The 19897-nt window shown below is 43.0% G+C and overlaps 1 protein-coding gene across 10 annotated transcripts in view; it reads left to right on the top strand.

The window, feature by feature from the left end:
* Positions 1 to 15627, top strand: part of HMBOX1 (homeobox containing 1) — a 125314-nt gene extending 109687 nt beyond the window's left edge. For 2 of the 10 annotated variants that reach the window (XM_060250240.1, XM_060250189.1), the window contains 4 exons: positions 2109 to 2191; positions 3853 to 3948; positions 7870 to 7964; positions 13482 to 15627. In XM_060250240.1, coding sequence (XP_060106223.1) covers positions 2109 to 2191; positions 3853 to 3948; positions 7870 to 7964; positions 13482 to 13619 — 412 coding nt within the window. In that variant the 3' untranslated portion in view covers positions 13620 to 15627. Of the gene's footprint in view, positions 1 to 2108; positions 2192 to 3852; positions 3949 to 7050; positions 7195 to 7869; positions 7965 to 8190; positions 8438 to 13481 lie in introns of those variants that run through there. The other 8 variants (XM_060250271.1, XM_060250204.1, XM_060250197.1 and 5 more) reach the window with 8 other exon arrangements.
* The last annotated feature ends 4270 nt before the right edge of the window (positions 15628 to 19897 follow it).

The raw sequence follows: 19897 nt of genomic DNA, 5'->3' as shown, positions 1-19897 counted from the left end.
GACTAATATGGAAAGGAGCTCCTGCTAGAATTTCACCCCTGCATGTCTGTTTTAACATACAAAATTAAAATTAAATTGGGCAGATCCTACGTGGAATTTTGCATGTGCAGAATTGATGATGAGATGATGCCTCTCCCTCGGCATGGGGCGCAGCTTGCTTTAGCTGAAAGTTCTGTACAGCGGCAACTTTTTGTCCAGGGACAGAAGATTATTGCTCTAGGGCCATAACCCAAGATGTATTTTCTTGCTGCTCTGCTCACATTATCCCTGATGGTGCGGATTTTTCCGAGTCGGCAATATTTCTAGGCCTCGGCAGCATCATTGCAATGAAGCCGCTTCAAGGATATTTCAGTCTTTTTACCATCCCTGCACATTCTTTTTTCCCCCCCGGCCACTTTTCATTTTAATCCTTTACTGTCACTCTGCACAAAAGAGATCATTTGATTCCCTTCCCGATCAGCCATTTCTGTGCTGACGGCTGCCTTTTGTCTCGAAGGCACAAATTGCGTCTGCTGAAGGTTTATCCCAGGGCCTTTGCGATGATTCGCTTTTGTTCTTCATTTCCTTGCTTTGTGCTTTTTCAAATCCTTGTCACTGAAACAGTGTTGTGGAGTGAGGATGACTTCCGCCTCCACGTATATGGTGTGATCTGACATCTGCCTGTGTCTTGTGAGCCACAAGCCGTGTGGCTGTAATGTGGGGTAGTATTGTTTCAATCCAGTGCTGACAAACTACGTTTTCTGTGAGGGATGTGGAAGGTCAGTTTGGCTGCAAAGAGCTGTGGCATTTTTGGATGGATAGAGGTGATAGTGCCAGGGTTGACAGCGAGATTAGAAGTAAGCACCTGAGGGGATAATGGGTGGAGGAGTTAGCAGGAAAGCTCAGAGGAGCCATGAAAAGGAACAGGGAGACTGAGAGAAAGGCGTCTAGGAGAAAACTTCACTTGGAGACAAGGGTAAGAGAGGATACAAAGCTTTGGATCCCATGGAGGATTTCCATGGATGGATGAGGGCTGAATTTAGCGGATTCATCCCCACTGCTGAAGAAACCACCCCTCCCTTTCAAGTTGTTCTTTCCCCCAGGATCAGCACTTTGCGGGGGGGGGGGGGATATTTTGGGCTGCAGAAGAAGGGTGGAAGATGGGAAAGTCCACCCCACAGATGGAAATCCTTTCTGTCCAGTGCATTGAAGCCAGACTTGTAGAAAGGTAAGGAAGGTGGGAAGCAAAGTGAGGCCAGATGTAAGGCCACCTGTGGAGTGGGGCTCACTATCAGTTGTTGACTCAACTGGCCTTAACTTTTGACTTCAAGTCTTGAGCATATTCTGCACAGGAGGCGCTCCACACACAGTGAAAAAGTTGGCCCATCTCCCTGCCTCAAGGAGTTTGCATTTGTAGTGCTGCTTCAGACATGATCAGAAATTACAGATTCACCTTTTAAGACCCATGTCAGTTCATTCATTCTGTGTTGGTCAGCTCCTGCCAACATTGGATCAAATCGGTCTGCGAGTTTGCCTGCTCTTCCCCTCCTCCCTTCTGGCACGAAGTTTCCCCATTAATACAAACTAGGGTTAATATCATGTACCATTGTTTTCACTTGTCATTTGTTTATTGTTATTGTTGTCCTTAGCCCAAACATATAGAAGGAAAATACAAACACAGAAAGTTTCCAGGATTTTAAAATACTTAAATAAAGCATTAAAAACCGTTTAAAATTTTATATTTGCTAGCTGTCATTTAGTGCCATTCCACGTTTTGCAACCATGCTTAGAAGCAGGCCTGCTACCTACACTTAACAACCACTTGGGCTCCCAGTGATTCATGTTGACCTTTGATGAAGCTGTCATGTTTGACATTGTTAACTCTGGGGCTGAAGTGGAGGAGAGAGAGAAGCAAACAAGCCTGCCCCAGGAGTCTTTGTTTTTAAACTCTGGTTAAAAGAATGGGCTGCATCTTCTCTGGCTCTCAGTAGAACTCAAGAAAGTAGGCTGTATCCTACGTTCCAAGGTGATGCATTTGTCCTTCAGAATTTCCCATGAGGTTTTGTTTTGTAGAGGGGGGGGTGGGTGGGTGGATTTCTTCAAAACAACTTTGTTTTGTTTTCCTGCAGCTACTTCAATGAGAATCAATATCCTGATGAAGCCAAGAGGGAAGAAATTGCAAATGCCTGTAATGCAGTGATTCAAAAGCCAGGTACAGAAAAGGGCTTTTCAGAAGGGCTCGCAAATGGGTCTGTCCCATCCATTTAACAATCTCTTACACTCGTCTGGTCATTGGCTTGCACAGATTCCCAGGAAGGTGGGGAGACCAGGAGCAAGAGATCAACCCTGATGTGTGACAAGAATAAAAGCAAAATACCCAAATACGTTGCAGGAAGTTTAGTTTGATTAGTGAAAATGGCCCCAAATGTTATGAGTTGTTTACAGTTCATACACTTCTGTGTACAGGAGCTCTAGCTTGGCAATAGAGCCCATACTCTGTGTGCCAAAAGTCCCATGTTCAATCCCTGCCATCTCCCATTTAAATGTGTGTTTGTGTCTCAGCCAGAGTTAGGTAGGATTGCCCAAGTTCTTCATGCACCGCTGCCAGTCAGAGCATTCGACTAGAGGAGCAAACAATCTGACACGAACCACTGTTCTTCTTGTGTTCCTTTATTCTTCATTTCTGTGGCTTAAAGCAAAATCTGTGCTGTACACAAGATCAAAACAAAATGATGCTCTCGAATCTCCATTGCAAAGTGTCCAAGATCTCAGCATGCATTGGGAGTTAAGTCCCACCCCTTCATCTGCATGGTCCCATCCTAAGATCTGTTTCTTGATCACAATGACTGAAAAGAAATATTAGGATCTAGTTGCATATACAGGACATATCCCTCTGTTTACCAGGCTAGCTTCTATGCAAATGACAAAACCTGCACCATGGAGCCAACTGTAGACAAGATAAGGGTCTCTGCATATTTGATGGACTCCTTAGGTGTGCTGAAAAACAAAACTTTGTAAAGTAACCAAAAGAGGGAGGGGGACATCCTGCTGAGGACTCTAAGAGCAAAAAGTGTCCTTATTGTCAGTCAAACCACAAAGGCTGTTTGTGTGTGTGTTTATGGGGCATGGTCCCTCAGCATTTACACAATCCAGGAGGGAGAGATCGAAGGGGGATGCGATGAAAGTTATGAATTGTTACCCCACCCACCTTGGCGATTGCACACAGGCCCCTAGCTTATCTAGTTTTTTATTATCTCCGTCTGTAACTGTATTATTTTTTTCCAGTCCCCTTTCAAGGTGTTCAAAGCAAAGTGTGTGGGCTGGATCTGGACTAAAATTTCCAAGGGCAGCACGGAACTTTTCTGTCTCCCATTTCAGCCTGTTGATCTCCTGGAGGAAGAACAGGAAGAGTGTCTGCAGTGGGAAGGGGGAAGTGGTAGAAATGGCCAGTTTAGTCTGGATTCAACCCCATGTTTCTTTCTTTCACTGTTTTTATCCTCTCAGCAGCCCTGTGAGTTAGGTTTCACAGAGAGAGAGCGAGACTGGCCCAGGGTCACCCAATAAGCTTGCTGGCTCAGTGTGGGTTTGGCATCCTACCTGCTTTGCTACATAATCTGTGTTTTCTTGTATATGTACAGAGGGCCAGCCCTAGACTGTCTGGCACTCTAGGCAAGGCTAAATTCCGGTGAACCCCTCCTGCATTGATAATGTCACTGAGTCACATAGGGACTAGTGGTGGAGCCGGCCCTGTGTGTACGAAAATATACTAGGCATTTATATTCTAGGACACGTGAGATGGAAGAACCCCGCATTTCACCTTCCTGTAAGAGAGCAAAATATTCATTGATGCAAAGTTGTTTTTACTTCCTGCAGGGAAGAAGCTGTCCGATTTGGAACGGGTGACCTCCCTCAAAGTGTACAACTGGTTTGCTAACAGAAGGAAGGAGATTAAGAGACGAGCCAATATTGGTAATGTATCAGACAGCCTTGAAGAGCTGCTCAGGAGGGATGGGCTGGCGTTGCATTAACGGGAATATTCGTAAATAGATGAAATGGAGTGAAGGAGAACAATGCACTTTGGGTCCCCTTTGTGGGGAAGGGTGGGGTATAAATGAAGTAAACAAATACAATTCAGGGACTTTTAAATGGGGGCCTATAAAGCTTGGTAGGAACAGTTCTTGCGCCTTCCTCTCCATAGTTCCAAGATCATGCTGAGAGACACCCCCCCACACACACACATTCAGGTTAGTGTTCAAATGTCACACCAAAAGCTTGAATTTCTGAATGTGTCTTTTAAACTGTTTTCTGGAAATCCCTGGGTTACTTCTGGAAGTTCCTTGGAAGCTTATGAGGGACTCATCATTGAAAAGATGGGTAATGGCAGACTCAGTTCTTTGAAAGACAGGGCTTTTTGAACCTTGCAACGTGCAGCTGCAGAGGACTGAGTGAACTCTCTATTCACACAGAATAGCAGCAGATAGACTGGCCAGTGTTGCATGTGAGCTGACTGTGCATCCTAGGACTTACCCCTCATCTCCCTGCAACATATAGGGACTTGCTGCAGATAAGCTGCAGTGGGAAGGGTTCTCTGAAGTTGTTTGTTTGTTTGTTTGCTTTGGCCAACACAGTCAATTTACAGCAACCCCATAGGGTTTTTAAGGCAAGAGTTGGTCACAGTTCATTCACCATGCTTGCCTCTGCAAAGCAACCCTGGACTTTCTCATTTCAAAGTACTAAGCAGGGCTGACTCTGCTTAGCTTCTGAGATCTGATGAGATCAGACTAGCCTAGGCTGTCCCTGAAGATAGAAAGCATTAAAAGGAGGGGGGAGAGTTATTACTGTCATCAGGGAAAATGCTTTCTTGTATCCTAAAGTATTTTTGGGAGGCTCTTCCAGACGTTATTTGCACCAAGTGTTATTTGGCTGAGATGCCAGGACAGCTTCATGTTGGCTCACCTGAACTCATCCTCAGATATCAGTGTACTGTGAAGGGTGCCTTGGCTCCAAGTTGTTCACCTGTGTCTCTCTGCTTAGTTCTTCCCTCACGCTGTCCCTCTTTATTCCACTGCTCCCACCATTGACTCCAAGTTGTACTAAAAGCTGCAGCACATAGCACTCTGCTGAAGCAAAATACCTTCTCACCAATTTGCACTCAGGGCATGCTGTGCAAATGAATAACAGGAATAAACATGTATACAGTCCTTTTGAGAGTCCTAAAGGGAAAGGGGAAACACTTGAATCATTTAATATAAGGAGTACGACGCATTGTATGTAAACAACCCATGTAATTAATTACAGAAATCAGTATAATCATGTTAAAATTGTTCTGTAGGATAAGTTTTCCCAATGAGTGTATTCTTTCTCTGTATTTAATTGTACATTTCAACTTAGCCATTGCTGCTGTGTCCCAAACATTCTCCAACCACCGTTTTAGCTGATTGAATATCTACTACTTTGCATTTTGGTAGCTCTGTAGAGCATTCAAAGGACTTTCATGTTCCAAGGAACTTCATGTTCAAAGGCAGTAGCTCTCTCAATACCATTTGCTTCAAGTCAATATAAAGGGAAAGATTTGGCCTCGGTGCTTGTAGCTTTTCCAAGAGCTGGGGCTGTATAGGAAATAGGATGCTGGACTAAGTGGACCAGCAGGGCTTTTATGTTTTCACATATTTTACTTCAAGGGCTAACTAGATCTGTGACACTGGATCAGTGTTTTTAATAGTTGACAGCTGTGTAGGATGTCAGTTTGAATGGGAGCCATGGCTCAGGATGAGAGAGAAGCACCTTTCAGCCTTGCAGGGTTTCGTTGAAAGAAATCACCCTTCTTGCCACATCTGTTGTTATCCTGGGAAAGGAGGGGGGAAAGACAGATTCTTCATTGCCTGTCTTTTCCCCCCTTTATAGTGCTAATAACCATGCAGAGGATTCAGTTTGGTTTGTGGAAGGATTAAATCCCTTCTTTCCTTAGCCTCTCTGCATGCAGTCCCATGCAGCAGCTAGCTAACAGGAAGGTTAGGAAGATCTAATCATGGATCTCTCAGGGGAGGTACTGTGGCTCAGTGTTAGAGCCTCTGCTTTGCATGCAGAAGGTCCCAGGTTTGATCCCCGACATCTTCACTTAGAAGGGTTCAGGTTGTAGATGATGTGAAAGACCTGAGATCCTGAAGAGCTGCTGCCGGTCTGAGTAGACAGTACTGACCTTGATGGACCAAGGGTCTGATTCACTATAAGGCAGCTTCAGATATTCTCCCCTAGCTTAAGTCCACAGTACTTCTACCAGGTATACAGGAAGTCTTATTTTCCAGAAACCCAGAGTTATTCTAAGAGAAAAGGGGAAGACACGTTAAGGAGATTTAACAGTTAGTCCTTTAAATTCAACCAGTGAATCGTGTCTTCCATTGCTTTTCAAGGAGGTAGAAGGCCTGCTTGCCTGTAGAAAAGGGCAATCCAAGCAATCAAATTACTCTTCTTTCTTAGTGTTTGTTGCATTTTTGCCTCAGAAAATAGACAGCTTGGTGGCTTAGGGATACTAGACGTGCTTCTCTAATAAGTCTGGGCCACGCAGTGAAGTGGATGAGTAAATGAATCCTTGACCAGCACACATGCGCACAAATATTTTGCTCATGGTGTACAGCTGTTTTCTGGAGGTAGCTGCATGGAGGCCTACCAAAAAGAGCTTCCTGCAGATTTGTCTGACCTGTGCAAGCCAGCCAAGTGATTATTGGGAGACCAATATTTCAGGTGCAAGTGAAGCAGAGCACAGAATCATGGGGCACAACTCCTGGCTTTCATGAAACTGCACCCGTGATCTGAGTTTGCCCATCGGCATCTAGTTGTGATGTTACAAGAGATTCTTGGGCACCTCTTTTGGGGAGTGTAGCTGCATGGCTGTTCTTCTGTTCAAAATGTCTTGGACTGGCCCCAAAATCCCTGAATCTAGTAAGGGGCTATAAAAATTGTCATAAAATCTGAAACAAAGGATATCAGCTAACAATTGATTTTACTTCTGCAACTTTTTGAAAAATCGGCATTCGTGCTCCTCCAACCAAATTCATTTTCCTTTTTTAACAGTGCAACAACACACACAAAAGGGGCTTGCACCATATTGAAATGAGGATGAAAATGGGACCCCACTCAGGGCACATCTTTATTGTAAGAACCAACAAGAACTGCACACGTGTGCAAATAGAAAATACCCACAGAGATGCCCAGATGTACTCAAGAGAGTTTTTAAAAAATATATATTGTTTTAAACTACTGTTAATGTTTTCACTGCTAACAAGTCTGGCATTTTTGTTTTGTTTGTTTTTTTACCCTCTAATAGAAGAGCCTTTTGGCCTTGAGACACATTTCATAGGAAGTGTTGTCTATGTGCCACAGTTTCCCAGCAGTGCAAAACACAGCACTTTATGCAGAATTTGGCTTCTTGAGAAATTTAGCTTTAATTCGGAGGAGGAAAAAACCTGCCTTGCTCCCTCCCTTGCCCAGAGAGCAATGATAGCAACTATTGAAATTTTCTAATGCATGCCAAGTGTCTGAATAAGTGATGGGGGATCTCAGGCTGTAGTACATTTCATAAATTCCTTGCCCCTGCCTGTGATGTGATGAAACCAGAATAAAGTGGGATGTGCAAATTTGCTTACCTTGCAGGTCTGTAATTCTTGCAGATTGAGCAAACTTGCATAATTCATGTTTTCAAATATTTTGTTTTTCTTTTAGAGCAGAATTTTTTAAAAAAAAAAAAATGTGGAGTACACACAGCATCGGGTATTATTTCTGGTTCTTACAAGAAATAGTGTGCCCCACTAGTGAGGATTCCCATTTTTCATCTTCATCCATATCGGTAACCCTGCAGCAGATAATTCAGGGATCCATTTGCTTTTTTCGAAGAAGCAGCAATCCTGGAGAGTCATGGGATAGATGTACAAAGTCCTGGAGGCCACTCCAACAGTGACGACGTAGACGGGAATGACTATTCAGAGCAGGTAAGTATTTGAGGGAAGCCAAGAGGCCCCGGATTGCTGCTCCCTTCCCATGAGCCACCCAATCCTCATTTGTTGGAGGGAGGGAGGGAGCATTAGGAGGGTGGTGGCTCTTGCATTCTCCTGTGTCCTGGAATAACTTGTTACACTGTCACATAAGGAGCGGGAAAGGGGAATGGCCCAGATCCTCCCCATTGTTGACCCACATGGATTTATTGTCATACAACAGGACACTTGGCAAGTACGCAATGGGGAGGAGGAGGGACGATGTACAGAGGGAGGCAGAGAAGCAGAGAAGTTAGAAGAAGACAGGAGGATCAGCTCAAAACAAGCAAGTTAACACTCTGTTCACACAAGTTTGAAAAAATGCTAGGGCATGATTAACTTGCCAGACCGCATCACCATGCGTAGTAATCCTGTGTCTGTTTATCCCGTGTAACCAGAGCTGTGTGTATCCTATGACTACCCTTTCTTGTGTGTTAAATGAATTACCTCTGGTTCTGAGAGTTCCAGAAGGAGACAGAAACTTAGCACATTTCGGCAGCATTTGCTTGAGAGCCACAGAGAAGATCTGTGGGGACAGCTGTGGTGCTGACCTTTATTGAATAACTTTTGGAATGACAGTGGGGTTGTGTATAAGGGATGGCTCTAGGGCTATAGGCCAGAGAGCAAGCCAGTCATGCCACCCCAATTTGATGCCATGCTAATGTTGCTTTAGCTGCTCTGTCATTTAGAACAGCTGATTTCATTGGCTCAGTAGTCTGGATCGCCACCCCTTTCTCCATCACTTGAACTGCCTGGCAAAGGGTAACAAATTTAAATTTGGAAAACAAAACCCAGTGATGTTGAATAATGAGACTATACTTAAGGTACATTATACCTGTTGTCCATAGAGCTTACAGTGGTAAACTTACAGTGGCTTAATCCATGTGGTTTAAGTGCTTTAATCCATGTGGAACACACAGCTCTACTTACAGCACAAAGATATACAGGTGCTTGGTTCCCCCCCCTCCAGTGCAACGCATGCAAAGATGCATGCTTCTGTTCCCTAGCACCTCTCCCAGAAATGAATGCATTGATGGTGACTTAGCAAATGTGGCAGTTTGATGACTGACAAGAGAATTCCATCCAGCCTCTTTGTCATGGTGTTCTGGGAGGCAACCAAATAATGAAAGCCACACGGTGACTTGCAGGTCTCTCACCTTCATAGATGAGTCTCTTTCCTCCATATAGTCATACTGGCGGCACTCAAGTGTGCCTTGTATCCATCACACATTCTCTTACTCCCACAGCCTCATACACTGGCTACATACTAAATTCACCATGTGAGAGCTCTTCTTTGAAAGTTCTCCCACGAACAGTAAGAAGATGCTGGAGGGGTTAGAAATGGGATGCCTAATAAAGGAGGAGACCTTGGCTGTATCTATTTTTATCTCTTTTTTAGCTGTTAATTTTTTCCTACTCCTTACCCCTACCAACTCATAGGGAAGATTAGCCCCTAAGGAGAGAGACAGAACTGAGAGACCAAGCAGCCAGTGTTTCTTTCTTTGTAGTCTGTATGATTTGACTCCCCTCCACCATTCTTTGTCTGTCTGTGGAGAATTTCAGAATTCCTAGCAGACTAAGAATGGTAGGGCTAGAGTTCCATGACCAACGTTGCCTGTAGCTAAGCTCTTACTCAGCAATGAATGTTGTGGGAGCTGTTCTCTGGGGGTCAGTTGGAGCAAAATGGCTTGCGAGACAGAACACTGACCATGCACAGGAATGATCAAAACCATAGAAAACATTGATAAAGGGCCCATCAGATTGCTTCATCTTACTTCTAGCTAAAGTGGTCATTTCTTCATGGGCTTCACACATGCTGACCAATGATTTGGCCATATTTCAAAGTCCTACTCTATGACTATATTTCTTTATTGTATGAATTATCCTTCAGTATGGTGGGGGGTTGCTTTTGTGGTCTTTCATGAAAGGGTGGACAACAGACCCCTCCCCTTTTTTGTATTCTCTCCCCCCCCCCCCCCCCGCAACTTCATGATGACTCCTGAATTTGATAGTTTGTGGTCAGTGGAGTTTATCCCTCCATCTTCTATTGAAATGAGCAGAAGGTAACCTTGTGGTATTCATCAAGGCCACTATTTATAGAGAACCAGTAGTGGTTACGTGCGTGAACTCTTATCTGGGAGAACCGAGTTTGAGTTCCTACTCCTCCACATGCACCTGCTGGTGTAACCTTGAGTCAGTCACAAGTTCTCGCAGAGCTGCTCCTCTCTAGAGCAGTTTCTGTCAGAGCACTCTCAGCTCCACTTACCTCACAGGGTGTCTGTTGCGGGGAGGGGAAGGGAGATTGAGACTCCTTTGGGTAGCAAAGGGTGGAGTATGAATCCAATCTCCTCCTCCTCCTCCTCCTCTTCTTCTTCCTCCTCCTCTGTAAGAAGAAAAGAACAGTACAAACCCCCTGAAAGCTGTTATATGTATATATTCCCATGAGCTCTTTTAATTAGAAAGTTACCTCAGACTTTTTAATTAATAAATAAAGCTAGATCCAGGTGATTGTTTTAAATCACCGTTCTTTGCCATGAGCTTTTGGAAAGGTGGGAGTATTCTAAGTATTTGAACATAGCTGATGACTAGTTTGTAGTGGGTTCTTCTGTCTATGCAAATTGAAATTAGATTCTGGTCTGCCAAATCAGCAGTTACTTTTCCACTGTGGGAGAGAGCATGAAAATGTGAACCTCCATAATTTTAAGCTATTTGGTTTGATTCATGACGTTTGGGAGTGGGGGTATGTTTCATCTAGCTCCATAAGGTATTCTGGCTGGAAGATGTAACTACTAATCCACCTTGGATTCTGACCTGAAGGACAATCAAAAGGCAATATAATAATTACTGGCCAGTTGGCCAAAGCTTATTGGCCAATGCCTGACTGAGTATCTATTAAAGCAAAACATTCCCTGTTTCCTGTCAATATTTTGAAATAACAGATTCTTTACATATATTGCTTTCTGTACTATGGTGTTATGGATCTTGTATGGTTAAAGTAATTTAAGAGACATTAAAGGCTGTCACGTTGTTAAGAACAAATTTTACCAGTACATGCCCCATCCGGGCCTTCTCAGACTTACCAAACTTACCAATCAGCATTCTTAGAAAAAAACGTGATGCTCTCTGTGATATTTGCTAGATAGGGTGTGGCATTTATAAAATCCATCATGATGCATCACACCTGATTGATGTGGTAGTGTGGTGCTTGGAGATGTGTTTGGTTACATTGTTAAAAAAATCACTCTGGAGAACTTGTTTTACATGGCATACAAAGTAGTGGAAAGCTGAAATATGAAATAGGAAATGAAGGAAATCTGACATTCCCATTTAGAGTGACATTGTCAGGAAAGTAACAGAATTCATTTTAATGGGTAAAAGCATACTTGTGCTCCATGGGTCTGTTTTCTTTTCACAAAGAGCTGGAAAACATTAGCACATGGTTTGTGGGGAAGGATGAGATTAGTGGGGTGAGTAGCATTATGTCCACCAAAATGATAGCACAAAGGAGATCTCTGTTCGGCCTAATGTCACTGAAGGGTGTTTGTAAAAAGCTGGCAGTTTCATGTTCTCAACCCTTGTTACTCTAATTAGACTATGACAGCTCAAAAGTATCCCCTTTGCTGTATTACTATTATCCCGATCACCTTAAATATCTCAGAATACGGTGTACATTGTCTTGAGCTCCCTGGGGGAAGCATAGGGTATATGTTGGTTAAAATAGTATGTTAAAATCCATATGGTGAAGGCTGACAGTGGCATCATCACATTTAATTCCTTGACCTTCCTCCCTGGAGATCAGTGTGATAATTAAATTAAATTATCTAGTATTTCCTCCCCCCACAACAACCTTGTGAGGTAGGTTAGGTGGGGAGGCAATGACGTGTCTCGATTCTCCCAGTTTGCTCTGTGGCTGTAATGGGAATTTTCATATAACCCCCCCCCCCCCCCCCCACTGAGTAGGCTTCTTCCACTAATTGCTACCCACTCTCAGCCTGCTCAGGTCCCACCCACCTTGCATGAAGCATTTGGTTTGGTGCATTACAAAATAGAGCATCTGTTGACTATATGTTCAGCACAAAAACAAGATCACACCTTAGCAAAAAAAACCCCTTTTTTCAGATGCCTTCAATAGAACTATCCTCATCAGCACATATTGCCCATATTCCTCATCCTGCTTCCCTCATGGGAAGGAACTTGAAGCATGATCTCTTTATTTTATTTTTCTTTTGTGGATACCAAACCTAGACTATAGATAGGTAATAATAACTATTTTAAAAAAAATAGCTAATGATATAATGCACTACACTACACTAGTACAATGGCAGGTAAAATGTACCACAGAGAGACATAATTATGTGCATGCTTATACACATACAGTTTCCATTTGTCACCTACCAGTGAAATAAAAATACTTTACATCACTTCTAGGAAACGCATAGGCTTCATTTTCAAAAACACCATGGTTGCAATCACACACAAACAATGCACTTTCAATCCACTTTCACTGCACTTTCAAACTGCATTTTGCCAATCCACACAGTAAAATCCAGATGGAAAGTGCATCAAAAGTGGATTGAAAGTGCATTATTGTGTGTGTGTGATCACAGCCCATGCATGCTTTCACGTGTACTAAATAATACAGTTTCAATCCACTTTAACCATGTGCAAATGGATTTTGCCATTTCATACAGTAAAATTCAGTTGTGAAGTGGATTGAAAGTGCTTTATTTGGGGTGTGTGAAAGCGCCACGTTTGTTAGTTTCTTAGCCTGTTTTCTGTAGCTGACAATTATTGCGGGCCCCTTACTGAGAATCAAAGAATATCAAACACTAGGGTTCAGCAACTGCCATTTCTGAGATATTTCCCCAGATATTTCTGCTCTCAAATGCCCCTTAAAACCCTTAACCATGTGACCAAGTGGCACCACTGTCTTTCTACAAACAAACAATCCATAATTTTAAAGCGGAAGCAAATTCTCAATTTGGAATTGTGTAAATTGTACAAATCCACACATTTAATTTGCATAAGGTATTCTGGTTGCAGACTCTCAGGTTTCAACTTGCAGAATTTGGTTTCTGATAATGTAAAATTGGAAGGGTTAGAGGGAGTGTAAAATTCACAGAATCCTGAACATGCATGGGTATTGTCTGTGCCATAACATTCTATATAATGTGAAACAAAGGAAAATACGTCTCTGATGGGCTCTCTTTCCTCTCCCTTCTTTTGTTTTTTTGAGGGTATGGTTATCTCAATCGTCCCCCACTTTCCCTTTCCTCTCCAACCACTGCCTGATCAGCATGTGATTATCAACTTTTAAAATAAGAGTCCTCATGTTTCTGAACGTTGAATGATTGTTTGCTGCCTTCCTGTTCCTAGCTTAAAGCACTTTTAAAGTCCAGTAGAATAATAGTACTGATGGTGCTTGTCTTTGTTTTGTCCTTTTCATCTCTCTGCCTCCTTTTCTGCTTTACACAGGATGACAGCACTAGCCATAGCGACCACCAAGACCCTATCTCACTAGCCGTGGAGATGGCAGCAGTAAACCACACCATCCTGGCACTGGCCCGGCAAGGAACCAACGAGATCAAAACAGAGGCCCTAGACGACGACTGATGAAGCGGCGGAGGGGGAGGGCTGAGACCGAGAAAGTAACTTAGTTTTAGACGTAGCACCTTAGCAGCCTTTCCTGGTCCTTACTATGTGTTTTTCTTGCAGTATAACTTTGCAGTCTCTTGTACGTCAAGTTAGCCGTTTAGGGTCTTGTCCTGTGAAGATGGCATGGTGCCCTCTGACTCCGCATATAAACTCTCAGTATTAATTCCCAATCAAATAATTAATCAAACCGACTGACCTCCCTAGACCAGCCCCGCCCCCCTCTCCCCCGTGGCTAGACAAAAACCTTTGCTGCTCTGTCTTAGCATTCCATGAACGTGCTTCCAGGTGTCATAGGCAGCCCTCAATCCCAAGCCTTAGGCTAAATTTATAACCAGAAAAAAAAAAACTGATTACCTTTCAGATGTAGCGTGTTAGTGCTTTTCCTTTCTAAGAATGAAAGATGATAAAATGAGGTTGCGTGGTTCCAAGGATAGTAATGGCTGCCATATTGTGAATGTTGGACTGAGAATGGAGAGATGATCGATTTCAGCTCCTTTTCCAATATCTGGTCTCCAGGTGCCAATAAGCTGTGCCTCTCGTGGTCATGCCATGACATGCCCTCTTCTGTTTCCCTTTGCCGTTAACGCTACGGTGAGAATATTCTGGGTGGTACGGAATAAGATGGGAGAGTGTCTGTTGCTGCATTTTGGTTGATGCTCATTGCTCAGATACTCCCCATAGCCTCGCTCTTGTCTGTGCAGCAAGAGACGACGACTTACTGAAGAGTCTTGGGTGAGCTCCAAGAGAGCTGCCTCTTGCAACTCTGCTCTGAGCTTGCCTCCTTCCAGTCAGCCTGTGCTGGTGAGAAGAGTAAATCTGCTGCATCTCTGCAGTGACTGAATTGAGTGTTTTCAGTGCAGAGGGACAGCAGGATTTACCTGCATTCAGTGGAAGCATACCCAGAATCCATGGAGAAAAACAATGCAGTTTGTCCTAACTTTTCCTCTCACCTGTTCAGTTATAAGGGTAAAGTGTGCCTCCAGTGTTCAATCTCAGCTGTTGGAAGTTTGAGAAATACTGCTCAAAAATCTTATAACTGTTTACCTCTTCTCTCCCAATGCCCTGTCCTGGGTTCTTGAGTAAAATAAGTTGTGGGGAGGGGGGTGCCTTTATTTGCATAGTATCAGGTGGGCATTTAGGTTGGTCTGTGGTAAAAGAGCACGATTCAAGTCTGGTAGCACCTTAAAGACCAAGAAGGTTTCCAGAGTCCAAGTTCTGGTGAAGCTTTGGTGTCTGACAAAGGGAGATTTGACTCATGAAAGTTTATGCCCTGGAAATCCTGTTGCTCTTTTAGGTGCTACTGGACTTTAATCTTGCCCTTTATCTCCACAGTTGCTTCCCAGCAAGCCCAAATACAAGCTGTGTGGGACACATATGAGCCAACACAATGATTACTAATGCACACATGAGTTCCAGTACGTGCACTTCAGAGGGCATAAGAATGACTGTGCATTTTCTGTGCCATCAGTTCCCCATCGCTTGTTATTGGCTGCTAATGAATAAGGTTCCCCATGGCATGCAGTTGGCCCATAATGAGAAAACTGGGTGCAAATACCTCGTTTGTGTGTGTTTTCCTACTTCTGCTTTTGTTCAGGAGCCAGAACGTTGTACCACTTCAGGCAGGTTAACTAAAAATTGGAAGCCATATTTAAACAGGATACTGGATGTTGCCGTGGGATGGTGACTTGGTAGCAAGGGTGCAGTTACTGTTCTCCCACACCTGTGGTGGAAACCTGTTATTCCCTCCTCCCATTGATTTTAGCAGGTTGCTGTGTCCGATGTGAGGTTGTATTCAGGCAAGGTAGGCTATTCATTGAAAACAGCACTGAGTGGACAAAGCTAACAGTATGAGAAGTAAACCTACCTTTTAATAGCAAAACCTAATTGATTTTCCCCCCTTGGTCAAATGTAGCACTTTGGTTACCTTTTTTCCTTAAATAAATAAATAAATATATCTATATTTATATTTGCTAATTTCTTTTTTTTAATTGTCATGGGAACAAGTCGAAAATAAAATACTGTAAACTCATGTAACAACAACATCCCATAATATGCCTTGGGCAGCATCCCTTGGGTGGACTTCCCACAAGAAAGCACTGAGCACTAGAACACCAGGCACTTCTCCTTCATAAGATCTGTTGGGATCATTGCAGAAAGTCATATTTGTGCAGAAAAAGTCTTTGGGAGATTTACCGAGTGTGCTTGTTTGGTGCAGAATTTGTGCTTGTTTTGGGCGGAACTTTTCGTTGGAATTTGTGTGGAAGATCTTCCCAGTGGATTGTGGCCCCCTTCCCCTGAGTATTCAGTTTCTCCGTGATGAGCTGTCTGTGCAACTTTATGTAAATAATGTGTTGCACATGGTGCTCAGACTGACATCTTAGCTTCCGCATGAAATGTTCACTGATTCTAACGTTGGCTGATTCTAATGTTTATCTTGCCCTGCTCACTGCTTTAAGACATGGGGGTGGGATTTAAAGGAAAAGACTTGAGGTCCTCATGATGTTGAAGTGGGATAGCTTTAAGACACACTGATCTGACAAGCAAACAGCCAGAAGTGTTAAACTGGTGGACCATGTTGGAGGCAGCTGGCCAACCCTGTCTGCCAGTTTTGCATTGATGAGACCCCCTTCCCAAAAAGTTCTGTCACCACTGTCTCTCCATTTCCCTATGTACGTTTTGAATGCTGTGAGATTGGAAGAAAACTTGGAAGGAAGGTAGCAACCAATGCTACCGTAAAGTGGCCTTGTCGTTGCCCTGTCTGCACTCTGCCAGGGTGGAACTCCCATCTCAAACCATAGCTTGTTCCCCATAACAGTAAGGAATAGTGATATTATAAGGGTTTGACCCCTTGAAAAATAGCCAGTGCAAATGTATGTTCAGACAAGTGGCCGAGGGTTATGGAATGTTTTCTTTTGGCATCTATGAAGAGGGTGTCTCTTTGGGTTGGGAACAGCTGAGGTGGTAAAGCTCAGGTGCTTCATGTCCAGAGGCTCAGATGGCAGCTCACTGCCTCTCAACAAGCTGATAATTGAAAAGATTTTTTTCAAAGATGAGCTCTCCATTTCAGCTAGTTGTCTGAATGCACCCTTAATCTCTGCTACTCAGATGATACAGTGGATGTCTAAGACACATCCTTCCCTTGTGGATTTTACCTGTCTCCTAAAGTATGTGATGTTTTACAACCATTTGATCACCAAAGCAAAAACAAAACAGTAGTCTTCTGCCTGACTTGTCTGTCTAAAGCAGGCAAATTCACAAGGTGCTTCAGCTGTAGACTCAGGGATGTGAAACTGCTTCAACGAGTGCAGAGAATCTTTTTTTTTTTTTTTAATGTTCATGAGTGTGCATATATCTTTTAGTGTGGGGTAGGCAAAGAGTATGGGAATTTGGGTGTGCTAGAATGGGGAAGCTATCCAGCAAAACTGTAGCAGCTCCAGTGGAATTTTACCTCCTTCTTTGTATGGTAGTCACACACTGATCTGACAAGCAAACAGCCAGAATTTATGACTGTGAGGACATTTTAATAATCAATGCTGTCTCTACATTGGGCTTGCCACTGCTATTTACTTGTGCTGTTCTGTTGATGGTATTTTTTTAAAAAACTTTGATTCCTCAGCAGGAAACTTTAGCAACAGAATCTGTTCTTGCAAGGGGGTTACTCATATAATCTGACCAAGATGCCCCTCTTGTGATATGGAAAACTGCAGCTTGATGGTTTCCCAATTCACAAAATAAAAGCTGTAATTCCAGGCAAGTTCAGCCCTCTGGTGTTATATTCCTCATGCAAGTAGACCACAGGATCTTTGCATAAGCCAGTGGCCAACATACCTGTGAACTGCCATAAGCTAGCTCCATTTGGAAAAGCTGGGTGTTCATAAAGTTTTAGTCCAAAACCGTAAAAAAGAAGGCAGCATCTGGTTTCAGAATTAAGAAAGTCTTATGCCAGGGTGAAATCTTGAGCTTGATCTGATATTTTAACGCACCTTCCTATCAGATGGCCGGGCGCCATGCAGGGAAGGTGGCATCTTAAGTATTCAGTGAAAAACAAAAGAGACTTTATCATGATTGTTCAGGAGATCCACATGGAACTTGGTTTTATAAACAGGCTTGACTCAGTTCCACTACCTGAACTGGTCCCTTATTCTCAATTACTTTCAACATTTAACATTATTGAGAGGCTTTGCCATAGGAAGGTAACCTCTCTCATTCATTCGAATTGGTGACATAGGGAATGGTTGATGGTTTTTCTGTTGCTTATCAGACTTGCTGGATCAGTGAGTTTCAAATTCCAAATTCTGTTGCTCTGAACTCAGGCTGATTTCTTCCTTCTCACTCTTTGTTCTGTCTCTCTTTTTGGGTTGCCTTTGCACTCTGTATTTGCAGTAAAAACTTTTGTTTGTGTTTCCGAGATGAGCTATCTAGCATTTGATCCATTGTCCAAATCCATTTAACCATCATTTAAATGGTTAATGTTTTTGGAAATGTTAATGGACGATCTTGGCTAACTCATGAGCAGGAAGTATATTGTCTGAATTATCTCAAGCTATTTAATGTGAACCAAACTGGCCCCACTGGTGGACCTCCTGATGGCACTTGGTTTTTCTGGCAACTGTGTGACACAGAGTGTTGGACTGGGTGGGCCATTGGCCTGATCCAACATGGCTTCTCTTATGTTCTTATGTGTAAATAACCTGTGTAAGCTCATGTCTTGCAATGCACCATGGTCCAGATTATTGACTGTGTGGCCTTATGGTGTCATTGACCTTGTTGGGTTAAAGAACAACCTGCCCTCCCCCCAAAAATCCAACTTTTGATGCATATCACTTCTTTACCAATGGTTTTCATCAAGTAATACTTTTATTTATTTTAGGAGGAGAGGAGGTAAGAGTGATCCAAGTTTGTTGGAAGGTGATGAGAGGAATTTCTATAATCATATTTAGAAAAAGGGCTTCCTATTAAAATAGTTTGCACTCTGTACTACAGTTCTTTTCAGTGATCAGGACTGGAAAGACTTTTAGGCAATAAGTATTGGTTTGCGTGTCTGCTATTGATCTGGGCCTACATGGGTAGTCTAATAGGAGTCACAGCTTCTGTCAGTAATGTTTAACTTTCTTTCAGCACTGTTCATCTTTTAGATTGGCATGTCCCCCACCCCCCCAGTTTGCTGTGTTACCTGTAATTACACAGAGAACGACTTCTTAAGTGATTGTTGCATAATTGATTTCTGAGAGCAGGTCATGGGCTTTCTTGGGACACAATTTGGCTTTGGTGTTGAAAATAGACTGAGGTTCAGGAAAAATCTGTGTTCTGTCTCTGGCTGCTGTATAATACTGTGCTTTAGGAAACTAAATCATAGGGACAGGATGAAATGGTAAGGATATTTGGAAATGGGAAGGTGGAATTTGTCTTGAGTGCCCCAGGCAAGCGGGTGAATCTTCAGGGACAAATATCCCTTCTTGATTTTTAAGAGACAAGTGGGTCCTTGTTAATTTTCTCATTCTCTGTCCTCCTTGAAAGCAAATTGTAATATTTTGCTGTAATTGTCAATGAGATTTTTCCTGAAAATGACCATGAGAAAAGTTATTTGGAGGGTTATATGGATATATGGCAATGTAAATGGTTGGGGGTTTGGTGGGGGTCAGATGTTCCATTTATATGTAGCTGGTTCAAAGAAATGTGTTGGCATTTTTGCAATTCAGTCTTTGTAACTAAAAGCAGATGCCCTGATTTCTCCTCCCTATATCCTGATTCCCTTTGTATGTTCATCCTGAGAGAAGCCATTTAGCCTGAATAATAGTTTAGGATCTCAGTTAGGGGTATCCATATTAATTTTGGATCTGGGGAGGGAATACTTCTTGTTTCTCAGATTTTTAGGGTTCTTCTTATTATTGGGAATATTTTCAGGGTTTTAGGGGGGAGGTCCAAAAACTTCAGGACCATTAACCCCCCCCCCCCCATATTCCCCTCCCCAGAGGTAAAACGTCTATCACCCACAGGAACTAAGGTCATTATTTCTTATGGACCATATTGAGGCCTGGTCTACTCCCAGTAGTCACTAATAATCCAATTATTTCCAACAGGTGGTATGAAGGCCAGATGTACCTTTGGGAATTAATAGGGCTAATTTCCAGAGGGTAGACTTGGCCTCTGTATGGCCCACATAAAGTAATGACTTCATTATTTCCCATGGGTGATAGATCTAGCCTCCGAGGAAAACCCTTAGTCATATTGCCTGA

This window comes from Heteronotia binoei, chromosome 1, assembly GCF_032191835.1.
Source record: "Heteronotia binoei isolate CCM8104 ecotype False Entrance Well chromosome 1, APGP_CSIRO_Hbin_v1, whole genome shotgun sequence".
Classification (NCBI taxonomy): domain Eukaryota; kingdom Metazoa; phylum Chordata; class Lepidosauria; order Squamata; family Gekkonidae; genus Heteronotia; species Heteronotia binoei.
Note: the sequence above shows the minus strand (reverse complement) of the source record. Positions and strands in the feature narration are given on the sequence as shown.